Raw genomic sequence first — 22,011 nt, 5'->3', positions numbered from 1 at the left:
TGCATAGAAATGCGATGAGCATGATTGGGGGCCGGGATTGATTGCATATATATTTATTTTCGATAGGCGCTTCTCTACGACGACGTGACCCGAACAGGCCATTCCCTCGGCCGCTCGCCAAACACCACGCTGACACCGTGCTTTGCCGCCGCCGCTCCGAGCCCGTCCATCAGGGCACCTCGTATCTGGTTCTGGTATATGACCTTGATTGTCTTTGTTTCCTTGATGATGGCCGAAATCACGGAGCACATTTCCGGTTCCTCGTAATGATCAGATCGAATCTCGAGCGTCTCGAGTTCCGGAAACGTCGCGAGGAACGTCGGCAAGGGGAGGTCCTCCGGCGTGCGGGGGAACGAGCGGAACCGAAAGTGCGAAAGGGCCATGCAGCGGAGTCCTGGCGCCCCGGCGAGCCAAGCGTACTTTGCGAGATGGGCCGAGCTAGCGGCGCCGGCCGGGGAGGCGAGGGAATCTGGCGGAAACACGATGTCCAGCGTGTCAAGTTGGCCGGCGGCTGCCTGGTCCTGGGCCACCTGCTGCAGGCTCTCCGGGTCCAGCACGGCGTTGGCCAGCCTGATTGCCTTGAGGCTTTTGTACTCGTTCCGCCAGTTGTTCTCGGGGTCGAGCGGAGTGCCAGTCATGTTCCAGAGCTTCTGAATCGCTGGGCCTGGGTTAAGAGTGAGGGGCTCTATGGCGATGGCATCCGGGTTGGGGCTCCACGGCAGATCCAGATCGATATACTCCAGCTTGTGGCCATGGTTCAGCGATGAAAAGAGGCAAATGATGAGGGTAGTGGCAAAGCGAGCGGCTGTGCTAGAGTTGCCCCCAGCGACAACGAGCCCCTTGAAGTTTGGCCAAAGCTTGCTCCATTGATCTTCCCAATCGTTAGAACGGTCGGGTAGCGTGTCTTGCAGCCATAGTTGTTCTAAAGCAGGCGTTTTTGTGCCAACATGTAGCTAAGAAGTAAATATTAGCATGAGTAACGACATACGAGGCAAATACCCTGCTTCAACTTACAATCGGACACATGGCTGTTGATCCGGGGCGCATCTGCAAGTGCAAGTTTTTTAGTTTCGGCATCAAAGGCACATCCTGCTCTCGGAACCAGCTCATAGGAAGTCCAGAGAGATGAAGCGTTTCTATTGTCTCTGCCACGGGGTTTAACAGCTCAAATGGATATGCCGAAACGGATATATAATCCAGGCCGACAATACTCTTCTTTGGCTCTGCTGTGAACAGCCGTAAGGATAGCGTTTTGAGGGTTTTACAAAGGCCGGCGGTAGGTGGTATTTTAAGAGTGTGATCCGGAAAGCTTAGTTCGAGATGCTCCAGCCGCGAGGCGCCCATCAACAGTGCGAAGAGCTTGGCTTGGGAGAGTTGGAACCGGTGGTTCTTTTCTTCAATCACTATTCTTCGCACATCGCGCCCAGCGCTGGCGACGAGTTTCTTCAAAAAGTCTATGCGCGGTGGCCGTCGGGGCGTTGAAGGGCCTGTGAAGTCGAGGTCTTTCCACAGACTGGCAAAGTCGCGTGACGTGATTGTCCGCTGCCACTGCTTGGAGACTCTTTGACACCGTCTTGGTTTTTTTTGTCAATACGATTCAACGTAGTACATATTGTTGTTGCGCTGATACTTACACTCTCTGCCTCAGATTGCAGTATGAGAGAATCCAGATAAACAGTTCTGACGGTAGGAAGACGGGGTCTTTGCGACAGAACCGAAGATGAAGCTTGCTTCGAGCACTATACAATTGCTGCACAGGGCTAAGTTAACATGGCGCTTTATAGCGATGTGTCAAAGGCGGACCAACTTGGAATTTTGGGCTGTTGGTCATGCGACTAACACTGCCTGCATCGACGCCAGCACTGTATACTTTCCAGGCGAATTCGTCTTTCTTCTGAAGTCGAGCAATTTTGCCTAGCCTTAGATATCCCTGTAATTGTCAGCTTTCTTTTTTTTTTATCGGGCATTGGCGCACACATACATCGGGGAAGCGAGGAGCAAGCTCCAGTATCCATTCCGCATCTCGTCTGGCACGATCGAGCTCCTTGAGCGACTCAAACGTGGCTGCCCGGTAGTCCAACGCCTTGATATGGACAGGGTTGTCGCATTTGTTAAATGTCTTGCCGACAGGACAAGTGCAAGTGTACATGGCCTCGTGAAAGATGGAACCATTCTTTTCTACCACCGCCTCAAAATTCTTGCAGGCGCAACGATCTCGCTTCAAGCCGCGGTTGCATTTGCACAAGCGCATGGCCTATAGAGACAAATGGATATTAGATCCGATCAGATTGCGGGGAGGGAAGCTTCAGAGTGGTATGGCGCTCACGAGCGCCCTCATGGGCCGGGCGGATGGACAGGACATACCCTTGTAAACTGTTCCAACGCGTGCTTGTAGCGCTTTGCGCGGTAGTCCTCCTGGCCTGTCCTCAAAGCGGCCTCTGCCTGGGTGCCGGGCATGCTGTCGTACAGCAAGGTCCTGCCTGCCAAACTGCCTCAAATGTAGGATTTATATTGAAACGTGACAAGGAAAAAAAAAAAGAAGAGGAGGAGGCTGTAGAGCTCGGAGGGGCCTCCGGAATGGTTATGCAGGCGCGTTGCGTTTGTGGCAGGGACGTGTAGCCGGGCCGGGTGGCCCACTTGATATAAGAGATGGTTTATTCGACAGGTTGTTAGTTTGTGCTCTAACTACGGCACTTATTACCAGTATTAATATTATTAGCAGGCCTGACTATTATGATTCGATAGGCAACCCTTGGGCCGGGGCCTCCAAGCCTCAGTTCCGCTAGTTATCAATCATTCAAATTATTCTCACATGCATATTTCCAAGACACTATTTCAACCAGGCGGCGGGGCCATTCTACGTGTACAGGACGTTTTTCCTTTCCTTTCTTTTTCTTCCACTTGTGTCAAAACGCCACAATCCTTTTCCCGTGCCCTTGCCACGTTGGTCTCCCCCAGAGACTATTGATTGGTTTCTGTTAGACGTTCACCTCCATCATCCCGCCAAGACAACAAACGGCCCAAGATGCCGTGTCTCGAAAGTTATCGAGTTATTTGCTCAGCTGTACCTGCGCCGCGATGAATCCAGACACACCATTGCTTATCCAGCATTCTTCGCCGTCTAGCAGAGACTCTGCCTTGATGGGCTCCTCTACCGCGAGTTTGCTATCATCCCGTCAGCTAGCTCCCGCCAATAGCTTGTAATAGCACCTACTTTTCGAGGGCATATCGCCTTGATGTCCCGTTGTTGCCCCCGCTGCCCAGGCTGGAGCTGAACTCGGCTGAGACGGGCGGCGTTATCCACTGACCGTTTCTCCAAAAGTACGGCGTGGTGATGCTGCCCTCCATGATCTCGCCGCTTTGGGCATTGACCATTAGCACCTCCTTGCGCTCGCCCATCTTAATCCCGGCGCGCGTCCGTGCTTCGTTGTACATGTCTCGTTTCGACGTTTTGTGATGTGTAAATTCAGACGACGGGACGGGGACGTCATCTCGGAGCAAGGCGAACACCACGGATCGCACCGCCTCCATGCTCTCCGGCGCGGCGCCTGGTGCGGGCAAACGCAAGGGAAATAGATTTTCCAATGCGGCGTCCGGGGTGTCGAATTTCTGGAATTCAAATGTGCCGTGGGCGTGTACGATGATTCGGAGTCGCACCGGCGTCATCTGCGCCGTGCCGAGGAACTCGTTGGCCGAGTCGGCGAGCTTCGTGAGGGCCTGCTCGCCGGTGAGGGCGTAGACGGCAGACTGCCACCCCCAGTGAGTGGCTGCTCGGAGCAGGCGATCGCGGTGATGGTCTAGGCAGTAGAAGGGAGATACGTGATTGTAATTCCATGCGGCATGTCGAAAGCCACGGCTGGGTACCTGCTGTAGACTAGGGTCATAGCGCAGCGAGGTGAAGATGTAAAAGTCGTCAGTCCCAGGCATGGTGAATGCTACGCTAAGTCTTCACGTTTGTATGAGGCGGAGGGAGTGAGAGCGCGAAGGATGATGCCTGTAATCAATGTCTACCTCACCACGATAATGTATGACGGCACACGACGACTTTCTTAGCGGGAGAGGGAGCCCGCCTGTACCCTGCCCGAGGCTGGTGTTGGGTGATATCCACCAGGATTCGATGCCGGGATAAGCTGCACAAGCACATTGTGCCATGGCTGTGCAAATGAGATGGAAATAATTGATTGCTAAATATTTGAGATATACTTTTAGAAACAAGAGCAGATTTGGTTCGATACTCTGACGTATGCGATGACGCCTGTGAGAGGTTGAATGTGTATAGGTACTGTGATACATGTCTATTGCTGTCATGGTTTATTAGGTGTGTCTGGCAATTGCACAAGAGCCTAGTCCTGAATGCTAAATACAGGATTTCACAAAAGACAAATAAACCTGATAACAGAATAATTTACCGAAATAAAAAGACATATACCTCCATCAGACAGTTATAGCCAGCACCTCAGACTCAATGCCTCAGGCAACTCAGCCAGGGAGACCCAACTATTTTTGTGGTTTTCAGCGGGCTTCTGGCCTATAAACCGGCACCAAATCCATGAATCTGCCCGTTCCCCAGGGCGTTTCCGGCGAGACCACCCACTGGGAAATGACTAAGGCGGTTCCGCCGTTGGCTGGCAGAAAAAAGTTACCCAGGTAAGCTGCAAGCCGCGCAAAATTACGACACACCACCTCTTGGCTGGAATCGCCTTTTTTTTTCTGCTGCGCGACCCAGAAGCTTCTGTTGCTACAGCTCTCCTTTCTCGCATCGGTCCTCCCCGTCTGCTCCTCGCTGCATCACGGGCTTGTTTCTCTTGCGACTTCTATCTTCTCTGGCACTCACCCTTTCTTATACCTTTTACTCCTTTAATCCTTCCCGACCCTGTACTCTATCTCTTCCACAGCCATGTCGAACCCCCTACCGTCCATCCCGCCCGTCCGTCCGGTGGCCGTGCCCGTCAGCGCTCCCTCCAGCACTTGGGATCGCATTACGTCTTGGGCTTCCGAGAACAAGGCTGTCGTCTACACAATTGCCGGCGTCGCCGTTGTCGTGACCGGTGCCGGTGCTGTATACTATCTCAACTCGGAATCTGTGAGTGGCGTCCCGCACGCGAGAAGCTATCCGACGTCATTGAGTAGCCAATTCCATCCTGGCCATCGTCTAACATCGTCTGTCTGCGATAGAAACCAAAGACCGACGGAGCTCCCAAGCTCAGCAAAAAGGAGCGTCGCAAGCGCAAGGAAGCCGAACGCAAAGCCACCGAGACCAATTCCGCCCCTTCCTCATCCCAGCCCAAGGTCCCCACAGTCCAGGTCGAGGATGAGCTCCCCGAGGTCGACGAAACCATTGTCCAGACCCTCACCCAGCAGCAGCGCGAAGAGTACGCTGCCAAGCTCAAGCAGGCCGGTAACAAAGCTTACGGCGATAAGGCGTACAACAAGGCCATCGAGCTATACACCAAAGCCATTCTATGCAAGCCCGATCCCGTCTTCTACTCCAATCGCGCTGCCTGCCACAGCGCCATGAGCGAATGGGACACCGTCATCGACGACACCACCGCCGCCATCGCCATGGACCCCGACTACGTAAAGGCCATCAACCGCCGCGCCACCGCCTACGAGCACAAGAAGATGTACCCCGAGGCCCTCCTCGACTTTACCGCCTCGTGCATCATTGATAACTTCAAGAGCGATTCCACCGCGCAGGCCGTCGAGCGTCTTCTCAAGACATTTGCCGAAGTCAAGGCCAAGGAGATGATGGCTTCCCGCACTGCTAAGCTCCCCAGCCCCATCTTCGTCGGCAACTACCTCCAAAGCTTCCGCTCCAAGCCTCGCCCCGCCGGTCTTGAGGACTCTGTCGAGCTGTCCCTCGAAACTGGTCTCGGCCAGCTGCAGCATGGTCTCCAGGGTCTCGACAAGCGCACCTCGGCAGGATATGAGCAGGCTCGTCTTGCTTTCGAAAAGGCCCTCGAGCTTGCTGACCTCGGCGACCACGAGGCTCTCGCCTATAACTGCCGCGGGACCATGCGCACCCTGCTTGGTGACCACGCTGCCGCCACTAGCGACTTGAACAAGAGCATCGAGCTCGACCCTACCATGACCCAGAGCTATATCAAGAACGCCAGCATCAGCCTTGAGCTCGGCGACGCCGCCCAGGCAGACAACCAATTTGCCGAAGCCCTCAAGTTCGGACCCAACGATCCCGACGTCTTCTACCACCGCGCGCAGGCCAACTTTATCCGGGGCGACCTGTCCGAGGCCCAGAAGGATTACCAGAAGTCCATCGATCTGGACAAGGACTTCATCTTCTCCCACATTCAGCTTGGTGTGACACAGTACAAGATGGGCTCCATCGCCTCGTCCATGGCTACCTTCCGCCGCTGCATCAAGAACTTCCCCAAGGTTCCCGATGTGTATAACTACTACGGCGAGCTGCTGCTCGACCAGGGCAACTACTCCGAAGCCGTCGAGAAGTTTGACACTGCCGTGGAGATGGAGAAGCAGACGAAGCCCATGTCCATGAACGTGCTGCCCCTGATCAACAAGGCGCTCGCCCTTTTCCAGTGGAAGCAGGACTTCAAGGAGGCCGAGAACCTGTGCGAAAAGGCCCTCATTATCGACCCCGAGTGCGACATTGCCGTGGCCACCATGGCTCAGCTTCTCCTACAACAGAACCAGGTCGCCAAGGCTCTGAAGTACTTTGAGCGCGCCGCCGAGCTTGCCCGCACCGAGGGCGAGATCGTCAACGCCCTGTCCTACGCCGAGGCCACGAGAACACAGGTCAAGGTGACCGAAAAGTACCCGCAGCTGGCAGCCAAGCTTGCTGCGTCGGCAGCGGGCGCCGGCGGCCTTCGCATGGGCGCTTAGAGGAGCGGCAATGGTGAGCCGTGAAGATGGTTGTATCCCGCGCTATATTAATACGAAACAAGTAAAAAACGAAAGTAGGGTGGCTGCGAAAGTGTGTACGATGGTGACGGGAGCTGCGAGCAGATGCGGCCGATGTTGAGTAATAAGCTCATGACGACGGGTTGTCTGTTTGTTTTTTATTATGGCTTTCCTTTTCAAAAACAAACGAACAAGGAAAATGGGCAAAAAAGACGCATAGGATTTTTTTTTCTTGTAATGTTTCTAGGGGCGTGGCAAAGAAGGTCATTTGTAGAGAGGGGCGAGCTGCATCGTTTTTTTCTTTCTTGGCTCTTGCAACTGGGAAAAAAAAGGCGCCTCTTTCTTGTGTACAAATTTTTCTCTCTCTTTTCTTCACTATCATCTCGTGTGGTGCTATTTCAGTGTTGTTTCCATGAATGAAAAACTTCTCTCTCACTAATCGTCTGGCGCTTTGCTCGTGCAAAGTAACTTTACGCGCGGTTGATATTCCAAAGATATATCGTGAATATAGAGGGTGAGGGAAGTGGGTAAATGAAACCTTATAAATCATGATCATATTTTTATATAAGACCACATGACAACAATACATGTCTTCGTCTGATATCTTGTCGGCGTAGATTACTTTCCTCCTCATTAACGTTGTAACCCCCCGCCCGTGTAAGAAAAATACAAGTATTTCCGCTAATTTTTTTTCGTCGTTTGTGAAGCTGCAGTCGTGACCACAGCGTTCCTAGGATCACCCCGATCGACATATGCGCTTTTCTATCATTCGTGACATCCCTGCCCTCCGCCTCTTCGCATTCACGCCTTGGTAGCATTCTTGGTCAGGGTGATGCCGAGGGCGATGCCGAGGACGGCGGCGATGATGATGAGGACGACGATGAAGAAGCACCACCACTTGAGCTTACGGCGGTTGCGGGCGCTCTTGTTGGCCTGGGCGACCTGCTGGTTGCCCGACTCGAGGTTGTCGACGACGTCCTGGCCCTTGTTCTCGGCGTCAGCGATGACGGACTCCTGCTGCTCGACCATGGTGGCGAGCTCCTGGTAGAGGACGGCGAGCTCGGCGAGGGTCTGCTCGATGCGCTGGAGCTCGCTGTGGCGGGCGCGGACGTTGCCGAGGACGGAGGAGGCGTGGCCGGAGCGGTTCGTGCGGAGCTGTCAATGAGTTTTTAGCTCTAGAGCTTGTCTTTGTGCGCGTTCTGGGTGTCTGTGCTTTTGCGACTTCTGTCACGGATGTGACGGAGGGCTTCTGCAAGCTTGCGCAAGCAGGGAAACAATGCCAAAGTTGACGGCAATGACAGCTAAAAATCGAGCAGAACGAGGACATAAAAACTTACAGCAGTCTGAAAGACGCCCTCATTACCCCAATCGGTCTCGGCAGCCTGCTGGACCTCTTGCTCCGAGGCGTCCGGGTTGACGATGCGGTACTGGCGGGCGATCTGCTCCCTGTACTTTTGGCGGTACTCGCGCTCGATGCTCTGGTACGAGTCGAGCTCCGACTTGAAGAAGGTCTTCAAGGACTGCAGCTGGGTCTGCTTGGTCTTGCGCGAGGCGTCGGTGGTGCGGGCGAGGTCGCGCTCGAGGCCCTTGATGCCGTCCTTGATGGCCGTATTGCGGACCTGCGTCTGGGCGACGTACTGCTCGAGCTGGCGATCGGCCTGCGGGTCGGCGGCGCCGAGGGCGCGCTGGTGCAGCTGCCCGATGGTCTCGATGTCGCCGGTCAGCCGCGTAATGTCGTTGCGGAGCGACTGCACGCGCGCGAGGAAGTCCTGCTGCGACAGCGGCTGCGTGCTGGACGAGGATGTCTGCGGGTGGTCTTGGAGCTCATAGTTTTCTTGGGAGTACGGGTTAGGCTAGGGAGGAGGACAAGAGTTAGCTTTTAGATCGTGGTTGGAGGGGTGGTCGGCGCGTCAAGTCTGGTTTGCATTGATGCTATTCGCACCTGCTACTAAAGCCGGGGCTGCGCCAGTGCCGAGCGAAAGTTGTCTGAGCTGCAACCACGGCTGCGCAAACCGCAATGCACCAGCGGCGACGATGACGGAACGAGGTAAAGATAAAAACACGTACCTGGCCATAGGCTTGACCGGCCTCTTGCGCAGGCGCCTGTTGGTAGGGGTTCGGTTGGCCGTAGGACATGGTGACGGGCGGGCTGGCGGAGATGACAAATTAAAACAACGCAGAGTTGGCGGCCCGGGGAGATGCGCAATTGAGGGCGATTCGGAAGGGCCGGTGCGAATCAAGTCAATCAGGGTGATGAAGAATGAAGAAGCCAGGAATGGAGGAAGATGGAAGAAAGAAAGATGAGGCGGCGGGAGAGGCGGAAGTGGGTGAAAGGAAATGTATGTACGAATAGGTAGGTACCCTTCCTTCCGCAGAGGCTGTGGTGGGTTTGGTGTGTATCTTTGCTGCTTCTGCTTTTGGTGATGACGAACCAGACCCAAGCTAGATTCGATTAGTTACTTGTTGTTGGTATGGGCAGCGAAAGTAAGCTGGAAGTGGAAGAATATTAGAGTCAAAATCAGATGAAATCAAGTGCAAGCTTAGCTAGAGCTTCAACGGATGGGAATGCATTGCTACAAATACTGCTCTTCGTAGGTAGGTATGTACCTTCCCTCAAAGCCACCCGTTTGCATCTCAAGTCAGCCCCCCGTCATCAGCAGCCCCAAAAGTAGGTCAATTCAAAGCCAAGTCAAAATAAAACAGACATTCAAGGCTGCCTGATCGGCCTACCTAGCGTCCCGCATTCCCACTGAAACAGAACACACAGAATGCAGTTCCGCTGCCGAGAAACAAGTTCCCGCTAAAAAAGTTTAGAGGAGACGGGCTCAAAAGCCAAAAATAGGCCACTTTCCATCCGACACGCAAGCTGCCAGGTTTTCCTGCTTACTTACAGGGCACCCCGAGATGCAGCTTCTTGCAGCCCAGTTTCGCATTCCCCAAGTTGCCCTGCCTGCGCCACAGCAAATCCGAGTACGCGCCATCATCCCAACGAGGCTGTGACGGAGCGGAGGTCAAGGCTGACCAATTCTCAACTCTGAACGGATACATCAGCACAGCCTCTCTACAGTAGTCTCGCTTTTCCATCCGATGACGGTATTTTATCTTTGGATAGAGTGCAGTCTATATCTATCTCTGTTTTTCTATGCCTTTTCCGTTTTGATCTCTTTTTTGGGGGGGTTTCATTTCTTGCACCTGAATAGCCACTTGTAGATGGCCTGCCAGGCACCGTGACAACCAAGAGCATCTCCAATAGTTCGAGTCGCAGCAAGCCAATTATTTTACAAATATTTAATCCGTATATACAGTAGCTCCCCTACACCACAATCGCCATCTATCCATCTTGCATAAATGAAATGTCGTCATTGTGCATCCACTTCTCCCTCTGCTCGTTCTGATATCTCGGTGCCTGATGCTAGTGGCTGCCATCCATGCCTCACAGCGCCAATCAAAGTCGCTTTTCCGCTCGGTCCGTGCTGTTCGTTCTTCAACACGGTTTTCACGAACCAATCATGCCCTGCATACATATTCCCACGCTGAGTAGATCATCTCGTATCGACATCTGGCAGCCTAGAGCGGAATTCCGAGAAATCGCAGGCAGATCATTCACTTCTCTCGACCTCGGGTATTGTATCAACAGTCGTTCCTAGTTTATCTACCCCGCTCATAGATAATTCTTCTTCTTCGCCGTCCGCGTGTACTGCGACAGATGCCACTCCACGTCACCATCCTTGTTCTCCAGCGTGCCCGCGCGAATCTCAAACGGCCGCATCGTCATCCGCGGGCCGACCTCTGCCAGCTCCACGCTGTCGTACCCGGTCCGCACAAACACGTGATGCCGTACCTCGATGCTATCGTCAATGTTCTTGAACGTCACCACGCGACTGCCCATTTTATTCTTGCTCGTGATCGGCTCCCTCGGTGGGAACACATGCTTCAGGACCTTGACGATGCGCTTGCCTAGCGGTGTCGTGAACCCGTCAAAGATGAGGTGCGGGTACGACTCGCTGACGGTGCCGCGCACGCTGCCGGGGATGTCGTGTCGCAGGACGACGTTGTGGAGCGAAAATGATACGGTCGGGCCGTGAGGAAAGTGCGACAGCGTCAGCGCCGTCGGCGTGCCGCGGTGCTCGTGCAGCAGAATCACGTCCGACAGGCCAGAGGACTTGGCGGAGCGCACGAGCTCTGGCAGGATGAGGTTGCCGCGGTTCAGGCGGATCGCGGTCGGTAGCAGAAGGCGAATCTCTTTCGCAAATGCGGCCAGCCTTGCTGACGGGTCGCGCGACGTCGTCACAAGGATGCGCGGGTCGACAATGCCAGAGAGCTGGGCATATTCGTCATCCAGGTCCAGCTCCTCGGCCGTCGTCTTATCCGCCGACTCGTCATACTGGTAGTCTTTTCGTAAGGATTTATCGTTTGCAATAGTGGGATCAAGAGGCCTGCCAGACGCAAGCGACGATCTCATCTTGGCTCTTTTTTCGCTAATTTCGGCATCTCGTAGTAGGACGGCACGCCGGTAGAGATAGTCCCTCCGTTGCCTGGCTTGCTTACGCTGTGTCGTGACAGATTAGCAATGTCCTAGATTTCTTAGGTCAAATCGTCAATCACTTACAATCATCATCTTGGCAGATTTTTCGCGGCCTCTATACCTTGAAATTTCTGGTCTGTAAAAAGCCAAGTTCCAAAAAACGAAGTTGCTAACCAAAACTTTAGACTTTTAGGCGCTATCGATAGCGCTCCCGCTTATCACGTGTATGTACGCAAATTGTCCCACCAAAGTAGCCTTGGTGGACGGAACCAAGGAAAGAAGGCGGGTTGGCGCATCCGCAGAGTTTCTCTGACTCTTACTCACAGGGAAAATCAAGTTTGTCTTTTGTCTCTCGCAGCTTGTGCAAAGATCCTATTGCCCTCCGAGCGCCGCTCCTACTTGCGCACACGCCACCACGCCACCACAGGCTCATTTTCGTCTTTCCGCCGCCACTTGCCCGCGATGATGTGAATCGCTTCCGCAAACGATTCGACAGCCTTTCTTTCACAGCCCTTCCTAGCACCACCTTCGTGCCACTAGAATTTTTCTGGAAGTAACTGGTACTTTGTGAGTCTTAAAAATACTGGCTCACGTGTTCATTCGACTTTCCTCTTCTGTTTTCGCTTTTTGTCTCGTTGTAGTGTTGCTGTTCGTGCTGACTGTGGCTAGTGAAAGAAAACCTACTATCGCGACCTCCCGACCGCGACTACAACCAACATGGAGGGTGCCTTCACCCATGTAGGCAATCACCTCATTTCCGACTCAGCTGCGGCCATCAACGCTGGAAATGACGGCCTGTCTACGCTCGACGCCGACGAGCGCCTCCTCTATGGCAAGCATGGCGACCACGGCGGCCGTCGACGCGACGACGACGATGACAACCAGACCGAGGCCTTTGACGACGACAACGACAACGATAGTCTGGGCAGTATTCCAGTTGACGAAATGGTCGGGTTGAATCTCAATAACGCCGAGGAGGAGAAGGAGCTCCCCGCATACGCATGCGCGTAAGTGGCCCTTTGCCAGCCGCCGTATGCGTTGGCACAAGCTCACAGATCACAGGTACTGCGGTATTCACGCTCCAGCTTCCGTCGTCAAGTGTTTGATCTGCAACAAATGGTTTTGCAGCGCCCGCGGCAATAGCACCTCTTCCCACATCATCAACCATCTTGTCCGAGCGCGCCACAAGGAAGTTCAGCTTCACCCCGAGTCCGCCCTCGGCGATACTATTCTCGAATGTTATAGCTGTGGCACCAAAAACTCCTTTTTGCTTGGATTCATTCCTGCAAAGTCTGACTCCGTAGTTGTGTTGCTGTGCCGCCAGCCTTGCGCGGCGTCGGCCTCAAACAAGGATATGAACTGGGATCCCTCTCGCTGGGAGCCATTGATCAAAGAGCGCGCATTCCTCGACTGGCTCGTCAGCGCCCCCTCCGAAGCTGAGCAGCTGCGTGCGCGCCACATGTCTCCCAACACAATTGCGCGTCTTGAGGAGATGTGGAAGCTAGAGCCCAACGCCACCATTTCCGATCTCGACAAGAGCCAGACCGTTGACGACGACCCCGACCCAGTGCAGTTGAAATACGATGATGCGTTCCACTACCAAAACATTTTTGGGCCGCTTGTAAAGATGGAGTCCGATTATGACAAAAAGCTCAAGGAGGCACAGTCCGAGGATAATCTGACCGTCGAATGGTCGCAAGGTCTGAACAACAAGCACCTTGCCACCTTCAATCTGCGCAAGATTGAGTCCGGAGAAGTCAAGCTTGCGGTCGGCGATGAAATGCTACTTCGTTACAACGGTGGACTCAGAGAATCTTGGCAAGGCGTGGGCTACGTCATGAAGATTCCCAACAGTCAGTCAGACGAGGTTTGTCTGGAGCTGCGCAAGACTGGAAATGACAGATCCGTTCCTACGGACCTGTCCACTAACTTCTCAGCCGACTACGTCTGGAAGGCCACTTCTTACGACCGCATGCAACTGGCCATGAAGACCTTTGCCGTCGACGACATGAGCGTCTCTGGCTTCATCTTCCACACACTACTTGGTCACGATGTTCAGCTGCAGCCCATGAAGTCCAACCTGCCTAAGAAGTGGTCTGCACCAGGTCTGCCGGATTTGAACCAAAGCCAGGTCGACGCGATCCGTTCGGTTCTCCAGAAGCCACTCAGTCTTATTCAGGGTCCTCCTGGTACTGGTAAGACGGTGACATCTGCCACCATCATCTATCACTTGTCCAAGATGAGCGGGAATCAGGTTCTCGTTTGCGCGCCTTCCAACGTTGCCGTTGACCAGCTTTGCGAGCGCATTCACCGCACTGGCCTCAAGGTCGTTCGACTCACGGCCAAGTCTCGCGAAGATGTCGAGTCTTCCGTCAGCTTCCTTGCGCTTCACGAGCAGGTGCGAATGTCGGAGCACAACACTGACTTTGCCAAGTTGTCGCAGCTCAAGAGCGAGACTGGTGAATTGTCCAGCCAAGATGAGAAGAAGTTCAGGCAGTTGACCAAGGCGGCCGAGCGAGAGATTCTTAACAACGCTGACGTCGTTTGCTGCACCTGTGTTGGCGCCGGCGACCCTCGTCTGTCCAAGCTCAAGTTCCGTAGTGTCCTGATTGACGAGTCGACGCAGTCTGCAGAACCTGAATGCATCATTCCCCTTATGTTGGGCTGCAAACAAGTCGTTCTTGTCGGCGACCACAAACAGCTTGGCCCCGTCATCATGAACAAGAAAGCCGCCAAGGCCGGCCTCAGCCAGTCTTTGTTTGAGCGTCTCATGCAGCTTCGCCTCCAGCCCATTCTCCTCAACACTCAGTACCGCATGCATCCTTGCCTGTCGGAGTTCCCGTCCAACATGTTTTACGACGGCAGTCTGCAGAACGGCGTCACTCAGGAACAGCGTATCCGAAAGGACGTCGACTTCCCCTGGCCTGTGGCGGAGATGCCCATGATGTTCTGGTCCAACATTGGCAATGAGGAAATTTCCACGAGCGGTACTTCGTACCTGAACCGAACAGAAGCTTCCAACGTTGAGAAGATTGTGACGCGATTCTTCAAGGCAGGTGTCAAGCCATCCGAGATCGGTGTCATTACACCGTACGAGGGCCAGCGAAGCTACATTGTTACGACTATGCAAAACGCAGGCACCGCCAAGAAGGAGTACTACAAGAGTGTTGAAGTTGCTTCCGTCGACGCCTTCCAAGGCCGTGAAAAGGACTTTATCGTGCTGTCCTGCGTGCGTTCGAACGAAAACCAGGGCATCGGTTTCTTGTCGGATCCTCGCCGCCTCAACGTCGCCCTCACGCGTGCCAAGTACGGTGTGGTTATTCTCGGCAACCCCAGGGTGCTTTCTAAGCATGAACTCTGGTACAACTTGCTCACTCACTTCCGTGACCGTCGCTGCTTCGTCGAGGGCCCCCTGACCAACTTTCAGCAGTGCCTTCTTCAGTTTAGCAAGCCCCGATCGCACCGGCAGAAGCCCGCCAACCAGCTTCCAGTGGGCAGTTACCAGAACCACAATGGACGCTTCAACGGCGGGCCGGGCACGATGCGCGACTTTGACTCTGGTTCCATGATGTCCTACGTCGCAGACGACGTCTCTTCCATCCAGGGGTCGACCTTTGGCGGCGCAGCACTCAACACGGCGTTCCCTCCGATGTTCTCCAACTTTGCCCCCGAGCATTGGCCTGGTCTGCCTGGCGTCGGCACCCAGGGCGGTCGCGGTGGAAAGAGCCGCACGCGTGCCGCTGAGAGTGTTGCCGGGGAGAGTGTAGCGAACTCGGAAACGACGGATGCGTCGTCCAGCATCATCGGCAGCCGCGGCGTGGGCCAGGGCGGCGTTAGTCTCGGCGCGGGTCTACAGGATGCCGTCACCGGCATGCGCGCCATCTCGTACACGCAAAGCGATCGACTGCGACAGTACGTCGAGAGCACCGGCTCGCGCATGCCACCTGGCAACCGTTATGGTGGGCGTCGTTACGATGACGATGAGAAGAGTGTCAGCACGGCGTTCCACAGTCAAGTTGGAGGGGGCTACGACTGAGCGACCAGACGATCCAGGACGCGCATGTCTTGCGTTTTGTGAGAACTAAAGCTTTCTTAACGGGTGAAGAACCAATCTTTTGCCAAGCTACCGCCAGCGTCGACGAGACCCGCCAACCTGTCGAGCTATGTAAAACGTTCATGGCCGCACAAGGCTGCTCATCCGATAAGGGCCAAGCATCGATGTGAAAAGCACACCGCAGCAAACCCCACCAGAGGAGCTATTCCCGTGGTGACGAGATACCTGTCGTTCCGCTGCCTCGTGCCTCCGACACGACGAACACTGAAACGGTCTTTTCAACAAGGACTAAGCCCCTTTACAAATGCGATAGCTGTCGTCGGCCGCCCTTTTCCGGCTACTTTATTTTCTTCCGGTGAGGCCAGGACTCCTTGAAGGTTCTCACTTACGGGCTCAGCCGCAGCACTATGAAGTAAAACGATGAAGGAAGTCCGCGATAGCAAATGCGTTGATGGGGGAAGTGAAAGGGGAATAATGTTTGATGAGGGACATGAAGAAAATTAGAGGAAATGTATCTAGATGACGCTGGCAAGCCGACTGAGGGTATGGACGCTGCGCGACGGTGTGACTGTCGGGCTGCGGTGTACCCCGATGGCTCCTTGCCAGTCTTATTGATAATTAACTGATATTCGCTCTTTATTCGCGGTGTACCGGCGGGTATTGTAGCAGAGGCGCGGGCTGCCTGAGTGAGGTTCGAGAGAGACGTGGCCTAACACTGCGATGACCGGGGATCAATGCGAACGAGGGACGCTTCGATGAGCAGGGCGGTATGGCAAAGTCGGGTTCCGGTTCGGACAAGCCGGCAGGTTTCTATCATTTGCCTTGCTCGTACAGCGAAAACCGATCTCGGGTCCGACCGGTGGCGCTGTCTTACCGTTTTGCTTTCTTGCGGGAGCACTTCCCCTTTCTTCCCTTAAGAACCCTTTTTTTTTTTCGTCCTTCTTCCCCAACTGGCGCCCAATCCTTTTTCCTTTTCTGCCGCAACTTTGGCCCACGACTTTTCCCCCATCATCGTCAGAAAGTCATGCGCGGCATCAACGCCTCTCCTTGCCGCGCTCGCGGCGTCTCGGCCAGGTGCGACAACTTCCTCGGTACGTGCGTCGGCGTGGAGCTGCTGCTCTCGCTCAAGTACCCCGACGACGAGCCGGCGCTGCAGGCGGACTGCGAGGGCGGCGGGAGCCCGGACCACGACGATTGACTTAAGTGAGTCCCTCGTTCGGACAAGTGTTAAATTCAAGAAGTATCGGGTTGGGAAATCTAACTTATGGGACGGAATAGACGACTACATTTGCAACGTCAATGGCAAGATGGAGTGCTTCTAGGCGGTTCGTCGCCGGAGCATCGGTAGACTGGCCGACCTCTCCTCCACTGGGTTGTTTGCCGCCGTCTTGATTTCCGGATTCTGTCACTGGTTGAAATAATTCTTCTTCTTCAACGAGTACAGGTAGTACAAATATGCACTGCATCGCGTAGCCTCTCGAAGAGTAATGTACTTCCGAGCTCGCGCATGAAGTGATGGAGGTGTGGATTCGGACATGATTCCCTTCCGCCGTACTGTACAACATTGCCGGAATGTCCTTTATAATCTACAAGTATTATTAATGGTTGATTATCACCCCAATCGCTCGCCCGCAGAGCTTACTCCCCAGTCACCTTGCCAACCTGCCTTATCCCGCTTCTTATAGCCGTCTGTGGTCCAACATTTCGAGTCTCTTTTCTTGCAAACATGAAGTTCTTTGGACTCGCAGTCTTCGTCATCGGTGCTCGTCGAGGCCAAGGCGTCTTCTGCTGACGAGGTTCAGGAGTGGTACGCCTGCCACTGACTTTGCGAGGCGAAGAAGCGACGACGTGGCCTCGTGCAATATGCGGGGGAGTGCCTTGACCGTTGTTCAAACAGGTACGGCCACTCGGAGGGGTTCTGGTCGTTGTCAGCACTATTGCTGCTGCCATGCGTGATCGTGGGAAACAGGCCAGTAAGTGACCTGGTCGCTATTCACTCCTCTGTCTATCTCTCACTCTCCGCCGTCGTCCCGATTCCCTCTTGTCGTGCGCTACCCTTCCGAAACCTGCGGAACCGCGACGGCACTGATTCTTCTGCGGTAGCTGACGCCCGGCAATTGGCCTGCGGAGGTTGAGGAACTCAACACATGGAAGTTCTGTGTCTCGAGGCTGACCCAAGACTTTGCCAGGGACGCCAGAGTGCGGCGAGCGGCCTGCGACGCTGTTGTCTACCTAAGCCGGACAAAAGTCCAGTTCAGCCGCGACGGTGTCTATTCAGAGGTGCTAGACACGACGGAGAGGATCTGCGTCTGATGCCCTTCCCGATGCCCTTCCTGATGCCCTTCCTGATGCCCCTCCTGGTATGCAGGATTTCTGCTCTTCTGCTGCTCACAGTTTTTTCAGTATTCAAGGGCGATTCCAGGGCCTCTTTTCTCTTCTTCTTTTTAGCACAGGGCCTGGATTACTTGGGCAAGCTTATCCGCCACAAGATAACATGAAGACTCTGCGCAACTGGGCGGCTTACATGGCGGGGTGCGAATAGGTAGGTAGTATGCATGACGCCTTGTCCTTGATTCAGCCCTTGTGGGATCTTGCAACAGCGTCGTTATTAGCCGAGTGATCCGCAAGCTAGACGAGAAACTACGAGTAGTTTATCATTGGCTATCGTCCGCTCTGCTTTCGACTCTTGTTCCTTGTCGACCCCTTGTCAGCCTCGTACTGTCAGCCAACCACGGAGCTGCGCGAGTCTATGTAGCTAGCGTTGGCCGGGCCTTGTGACTATTATTACTCGCTGGTTCCAGTATGGTTATTTGGCTTCCGCATTCACCGGCGATCGACTTGGTGGAAACGTGCTCCCCTCTGTGAGTTGTCAAGGCTGTAACTAGTGGGTTGTCAATTGAAGCAAGGCCCGAGCATCGCCATCCATGATCCATCCATCTCACTCGTCACATCTCAGCCGCTTCCTTGGCAGCCCAGCTGGTCCCGTCCCCTCCCTGTCTTCCGATCAAGCCGTCCTTCTCTCATATACTTTACTTCCTCCCAGCACCTCCTGCCACTTACGAGGCTAACATGAACTCGGCTACCGTTGCAACAAGTCTACTACCGCCACCTATCAGCTAAATCGCTACTATCACGGCACCATCGGAATGCCCCAACGGCCCGCCGGCGCCAACAAGGCGGCCACGTCAACAACCGTCGCCGTCCGACAGCGCAAGCCGCATCGTAAGTCGCGACTCGGATGCGTAAACTGTAAGCTCCGCGGCGTCAAGGTAGGTCAGGATATACACCTTCACCTGCGCAGTTACTACATACATGCATATGCATGTACATGTACTGATACTGACTGCCCTTTACTGTTAGTGCGACGAATCAAAACCGACCTGCAGCCGATGCACCTCTACCGGTCTCTGGTGCACCTACTCGGCCCAGGCGCCGGTGCTGCGGCCGGCGTACGAAAACGTCTTGGTCCTCGAGCCGGGCCGGTTGCAAGCGCCGCAGCCGGAGCCGGCCATGGTGCAGGTCCTGCCCCCGGCGCTGCCCATCGCCGGGAGCACGGGCAGCTACGTGCTGCGGCCCAACGACAAGGCGCTCGTCAGCCGCTTCGTGCACGACACGATCCTGACCTTTGGCCCGGGAGAAGCCGAAGGTCACAAGAGCCGGTGCATGATGCTAGCCAACGCTGCAAGTCCACCTCTTCCGTAACCCCTGCTGTCCCCTCTCACAGAGGAAAAAGAAAGCTGACCACCGCGCACCCCCCCCCCTCTCAGCACAAATACCTCTACCACATCTACATTGGCTTCGCACAGCTGCAGGAAGCCCACAACGACGCCGTCGCGCCCGGATCGCCGCGCCGGCCTTCCGACGGCGCCACCATGGCCCTGCACATGTACCACAGCGCCACCATGTTCCATCAGACGCTCGCCGAGCTCCTCCCCCGCCGGCGCTCCCTCTCCCCCACCGAGCGCGACGCCCTCTGGATGGGCGCCTCGATGCTCGCCACCTCGTGCTTCGCCAACGTCGACTCGCTCGACCCGCGCGAGGTCTGGCCCCTCCGCGCCGGCACCGACCTCGACCTCGCCTGGCTGCGCATGAACCAGGGTAAGGACATCGTCTGGGCCGTCGCCGACCCCAGCCGGCCGGACAGCGTGTTTCGCGACTTTTACCGCGACGCCGCCGCCGCCGCGCACCTGCCCTCCGCGCAGTCGCCGGTCCGTCCGCACGCGCTCCCGCCGCTCTTCTACGCCGTCTTCGACCTCGTCGGCGAGGAGGGCGGTGCGTACCGCGGCGCGGTGGCGTACCTCTCGCAGGTCACGGATGACGTGGTGACGGTGGAGGGCGGGGCGAGGCTGTTTGCCTTTCCGATGGAGATGGGCGAGGAGATGAAGAGGCTGCTACGGGAGAGGGATCCGCGCGCGCTGCTGCTGCTGGCCTGCTGGCACGCGAAGCTGGTCGAGTACCCGGCGTGGTGGGTCAAGTTTCGCTGCGTCGTCGAGGGGCTGGCCATTGCGATGCATCTCCGGCGCCGGCACGCGGCGGACATGCCGGACCTGATGGCGCTGCTGGAGCGGCCCAGGCAGGCGCTGCTGGCGCACTTTCGGCGGAGTAAGCTGGCGCAGGTGTGGCCGCAGGAGGTGATTGATGAAGCCGAGGCGCCATATGTGTGATTTACCGTTGATATCTCCTTTCATGATGATTCATCCATCTGCCGGAGGGCACATTCACAAGTATACCGCCGCGTTGAGAAGGCACAACACCTATTACGTGCAACGTAATATAGATGTATTTTTTATTTCGTTTAATCTATACACAATAATATACTCATCTCCAACATGAATCAGAGAATGAGCTCTCCCCCGCCTCTGCGCTATCAAGGTCAACTCGGCGATGTCGGCGGCTCGCATATATCGGCGCGGAACAGGCCAGTGTACTGTCACGTATCGGTTTGCGCCAACGATGAGGGAAACAAGAACCTGCAAAATTCTGAAAAATACTCTTCGAATGATTGGCCCAAAGAAATACTTACCCATACAGATGATCGAGATTCCATCTACGCCGTTCGATAACTGTTCGGCTCCGAGCTCCTCGGTGTGCCACGGCGCCCCATAAAAAATGACATCGACGACATCCCCAGCAAGCCCATTCTTTCACTGACCAACGGCCTCAACCAACTTTCATCTCCTCTCCAAAATTCATTCCCTTGACCAGCACCTTCTCCGCCTCTCTCCTTTCTCCCCAATGACAATACAGCCTCCAGGAATAGCGAGATAAGCAACAGACACCCACCAGCAATGGTTGCGTTGGTGCGCGCAGCGCCTTGCCCGCGGCTGTTCCTGCGCTCCTCCACCACCACGGCATCGTCATCCAAGACGACCGCCTCGCCGCCGCCGCCGCCGCACCGGACCCGCGCCGTCAACATGGGCGCCGCACGCTGCTACGTGACCTGCCACGTCGCGGCCTCGGCCTGTCTCCGGGCGGCGACAAAGTCCCCCGCAGCGGCAGCAGCCATCCCACCACAGCAGCAGCGCCGGTCCTTTCACCGCACCGCCAGCCTCCGGCAGGACCTCACCCGTCGGAACCACCGCCCCTGGCCCCTGCTCCTCTTCCCGACCTAACAAAACTCGCTCGCCGGCAGATCCTTCTACCGCCTCAGCAAGGCGCACCACCCCGACGCCAACCGCAACGACCCCTCCGCCGCGCACACCTTCTCCCTACTCTCCGAGTCCTACACGCTCCTCTCCGACCCCTCCCGCCGCGCCGCCTACGACCGGGACGTCCTCCCCTCCACCACCGCCACCCACCACTCCCACCACCACCACCACCACCACCCCCAGCACGGCTCCTACCACTCCTCCTCCGCCCACCCCGCCGGCGGCCGTCCCGCCTCCGGCCTGTCCAAGCGCCGGGGCACCTTCCGCGGCCCGCCACCCTCGTTCTACCGCAACGGCGGCTGGGGCGCGCACGCCGAGAAGCGGCAACAGCACGCGCACGACGGCTCCTCCGCGCACTACACAAACTACGAGGCCGCGCGGGAGGACCCGGGGGGGCGCGCTCGCAGGGAGGAGGACGAGGTGCCGCCGCACTTTGACAAGGAGGCGCACCGGCGCACGCACGAGCACGAGGACGCGCGGCGGTGGGCGCGGAGGCGGCAGCGGGCGGGCGGGAGGGCGCTGGACGAGGAGGGTGTCGAGTTTGAGCCGCAGGCGAGTCTCGGCGCGCACTTTGCCATCGTGCTGGGCATACTGGGCGCCACGGTGCTGGTGCCGGTGTGGTACTGGAACGCGGTGAGGGGGCGGCGGAAGACGAAGGAGTATTGACTTCGTCTTCCTTTTCCGGCCGACATCGGGCCCACCCTGGAGGTAGATGCGTACATGTATGGTGGCGAGGCTGGTCGGTGGTTTAGTAGAGCATGACATTGGCTTCATCTGTACATAGACTTATAGACGGTGAATCACAATCATGGACCAAAGAGTAAATCATCACCTGAGATTCATAAATCATGATTCTGACCGAAAAAGGGTAGAAATCATCCATCCAAGGACATCATTAAATATTTTCT

At 55.8% G+C, this 22,011-nt stretch overlaps 7 protein-coding genes across 7 annotated transcripts; 3 read left to right on the top strand and 4 right to left on the bottom strand.

Moving 5' to 3' along the window:
- Positions 1 to 74: 74 nt before the first annotated feature.
- On the bottom strand, positions 75 to 2,457 carry ISF_06933 (Tetratricopeptide-like helical; the record flags this gene model as incomplete). Its single annotated transcript, XM_018850537.1, has 6 exons — positions 75 to 953; positions 1,015 to 1,573; positions 1,635 to 1,750; positions 1,808 to 1,930; positions 1,982 to 2,254; positions 2,365 to 2,457. The coding sequence occupies 6 exons, from the start codon at positions 2,455 to 2,457 to the stop codon at positions 75 to 77; spliced, it is 2,043 nt and encodes a 680-aa protein (XP_018702182.1).
- A 593-nt stretch (positions 2,458 to 3,050) lies between these two features.
- Positions 3,051 to 3,927, bottom strand: ISF_06932 (Aminotransferase, class IV; the record flags this gene model as incomplete). The annotated part of the gene is made up of 2 exons (XM_018850536.1): positions 3,051 to 3,165; positions 3,215 to 3,927. The coding sequence occupies 2 exons, from the start codon at positions 3,925 to 3,927 to the stop codon at positions 3,051 to 3,053; spliced, it is 828 nt and encodes a 275-aa protein (XP_018702181.1).
- A 970-nt stretch (positions 3,928 to 4,897) lies between these two features.
- Positions 4,898 to 6,858, top strand: ISF_06931 (mitochondrial precursor protein import receptor tom70; the record flags this gene model as incomplete). The annotated part of the gene is made up of 2 exons (XM_018850535.1): positions 4,898 to 5,083; positions 5,176 to 6,858. The coding sequence occupies 2 exons, from the start codon at positions 4,898 to 4,900 to the stop codon at positions 6,856 to 6,858; spliced, it is 1,869 nt and encodes a 622-aa protein (XP_018702180.1).
- An 819-nt stretch (positions 6,859 to 7,677) lies between these two features.
- On the bottom strand, positions 7,678 to 9,012 carry ISF_06930 (t-SNARE; the record flags this gene model as incomplete). The annotated part of the gene is made up of 3 exons (XM_018850534.1): positions 7,678 to 8,031; positions 8,214 to 8,729; positions 8,944 to 9,012. 3 exons carry the CDS (start codon positions 9,010 to 9,012, stop codon positions 7,678 to 7,680), a joined length of 939 nt encoding a protein of 312 aa, XP_018702179.1.
- A 1,525-nt stretch (positions 9,013 to 10,537) lies between these two features.
- ISF_06929 (U3 small nucleolar ribonucleoprotein IMP4) lies at positions 10,538 to 11,494 on the bottom strand (the record flags this gene model as incomplete). Its single annotated transcript, XM_018850533.1, has 2 exons — positions 10,538 to 11,425; positions 11,486 to 11,494. The coding sequence occupies 2 exons, from the start codon at positions 11,492 to 11,494 to the stop codon at positions 10,538 to 10,540; spliced, it is 897 nt and encodes a 298-aa protein (XP_018702178.1).
- Positions 11,495 to 12,118: 624 nt separating this feature from the next.
- On the top strand, positions 12,119 to 15,437 carry ISF_06928 (nonsense transcript regulator; the record flags this gene model as incomplete). The annotated part of the gene is made up of 3 exons (XM_018850532.1): positions 12,119 to 12,408; positions 12,464 to 12,499; positions 12,530 to 15,437. The coding sequence occupies 3 exons, from the start codon at positions 12,119 to 12,121 to the stop codon at positions 15,435 to 15,437; spliced, it is 3,234 nt and encodes a 1,077-aa protein (XP_018702177.1).
- A 3,164-nt stretch (positions 15,438 to 18,601) lies between these two features.
- ISF_06927 (Zn(2)-C6 fungal-type DNA-binding domain protein) lies at positions 18,602 to 21,769 on the top strand (the record flags this gene model as incomplete). The annotated part of the gene is made up of 5 exons (XM_018850531.1): positions 18,602 to 18,724; positions 18,816 to 19,114; positions 19,180 to 20,115; positions 20,742 to 21,023; positions 21,088 to 21,769. The coding sequence occupies 5 exons, from the start codon at positions 18,602 to 18,604 to the stop codon at positions 21,767 to 21,769; spliced, it is 2,322 nt and encodes a 773-aa protein (XP_018702176.1).
- Between the last annotated feature and the right edge of the window lie 242 nt (positions 21,770 to 22,011).

This window comes from Cordyceps fumosorosea (genome assembly GCF_001636725.1).
Source record: "Cordyceps fumosorosea ARSEF 2679 chromosome Unknown scaffold_19, whole genome shotgun sequence".
Classification (NCBI taxonomy): domain Eukaryota; kingdom Fungi; phylum Ascomycota; class Sordariomycetes; order Hypocreales; family Cordycipitaceae; genus Cordyceps; species Cordyceps fumosorosea.
Note: the sequence above shows the minus strand (reverse complement) of the source record. Positions and strands in the feature narration are given on the sequence as shown.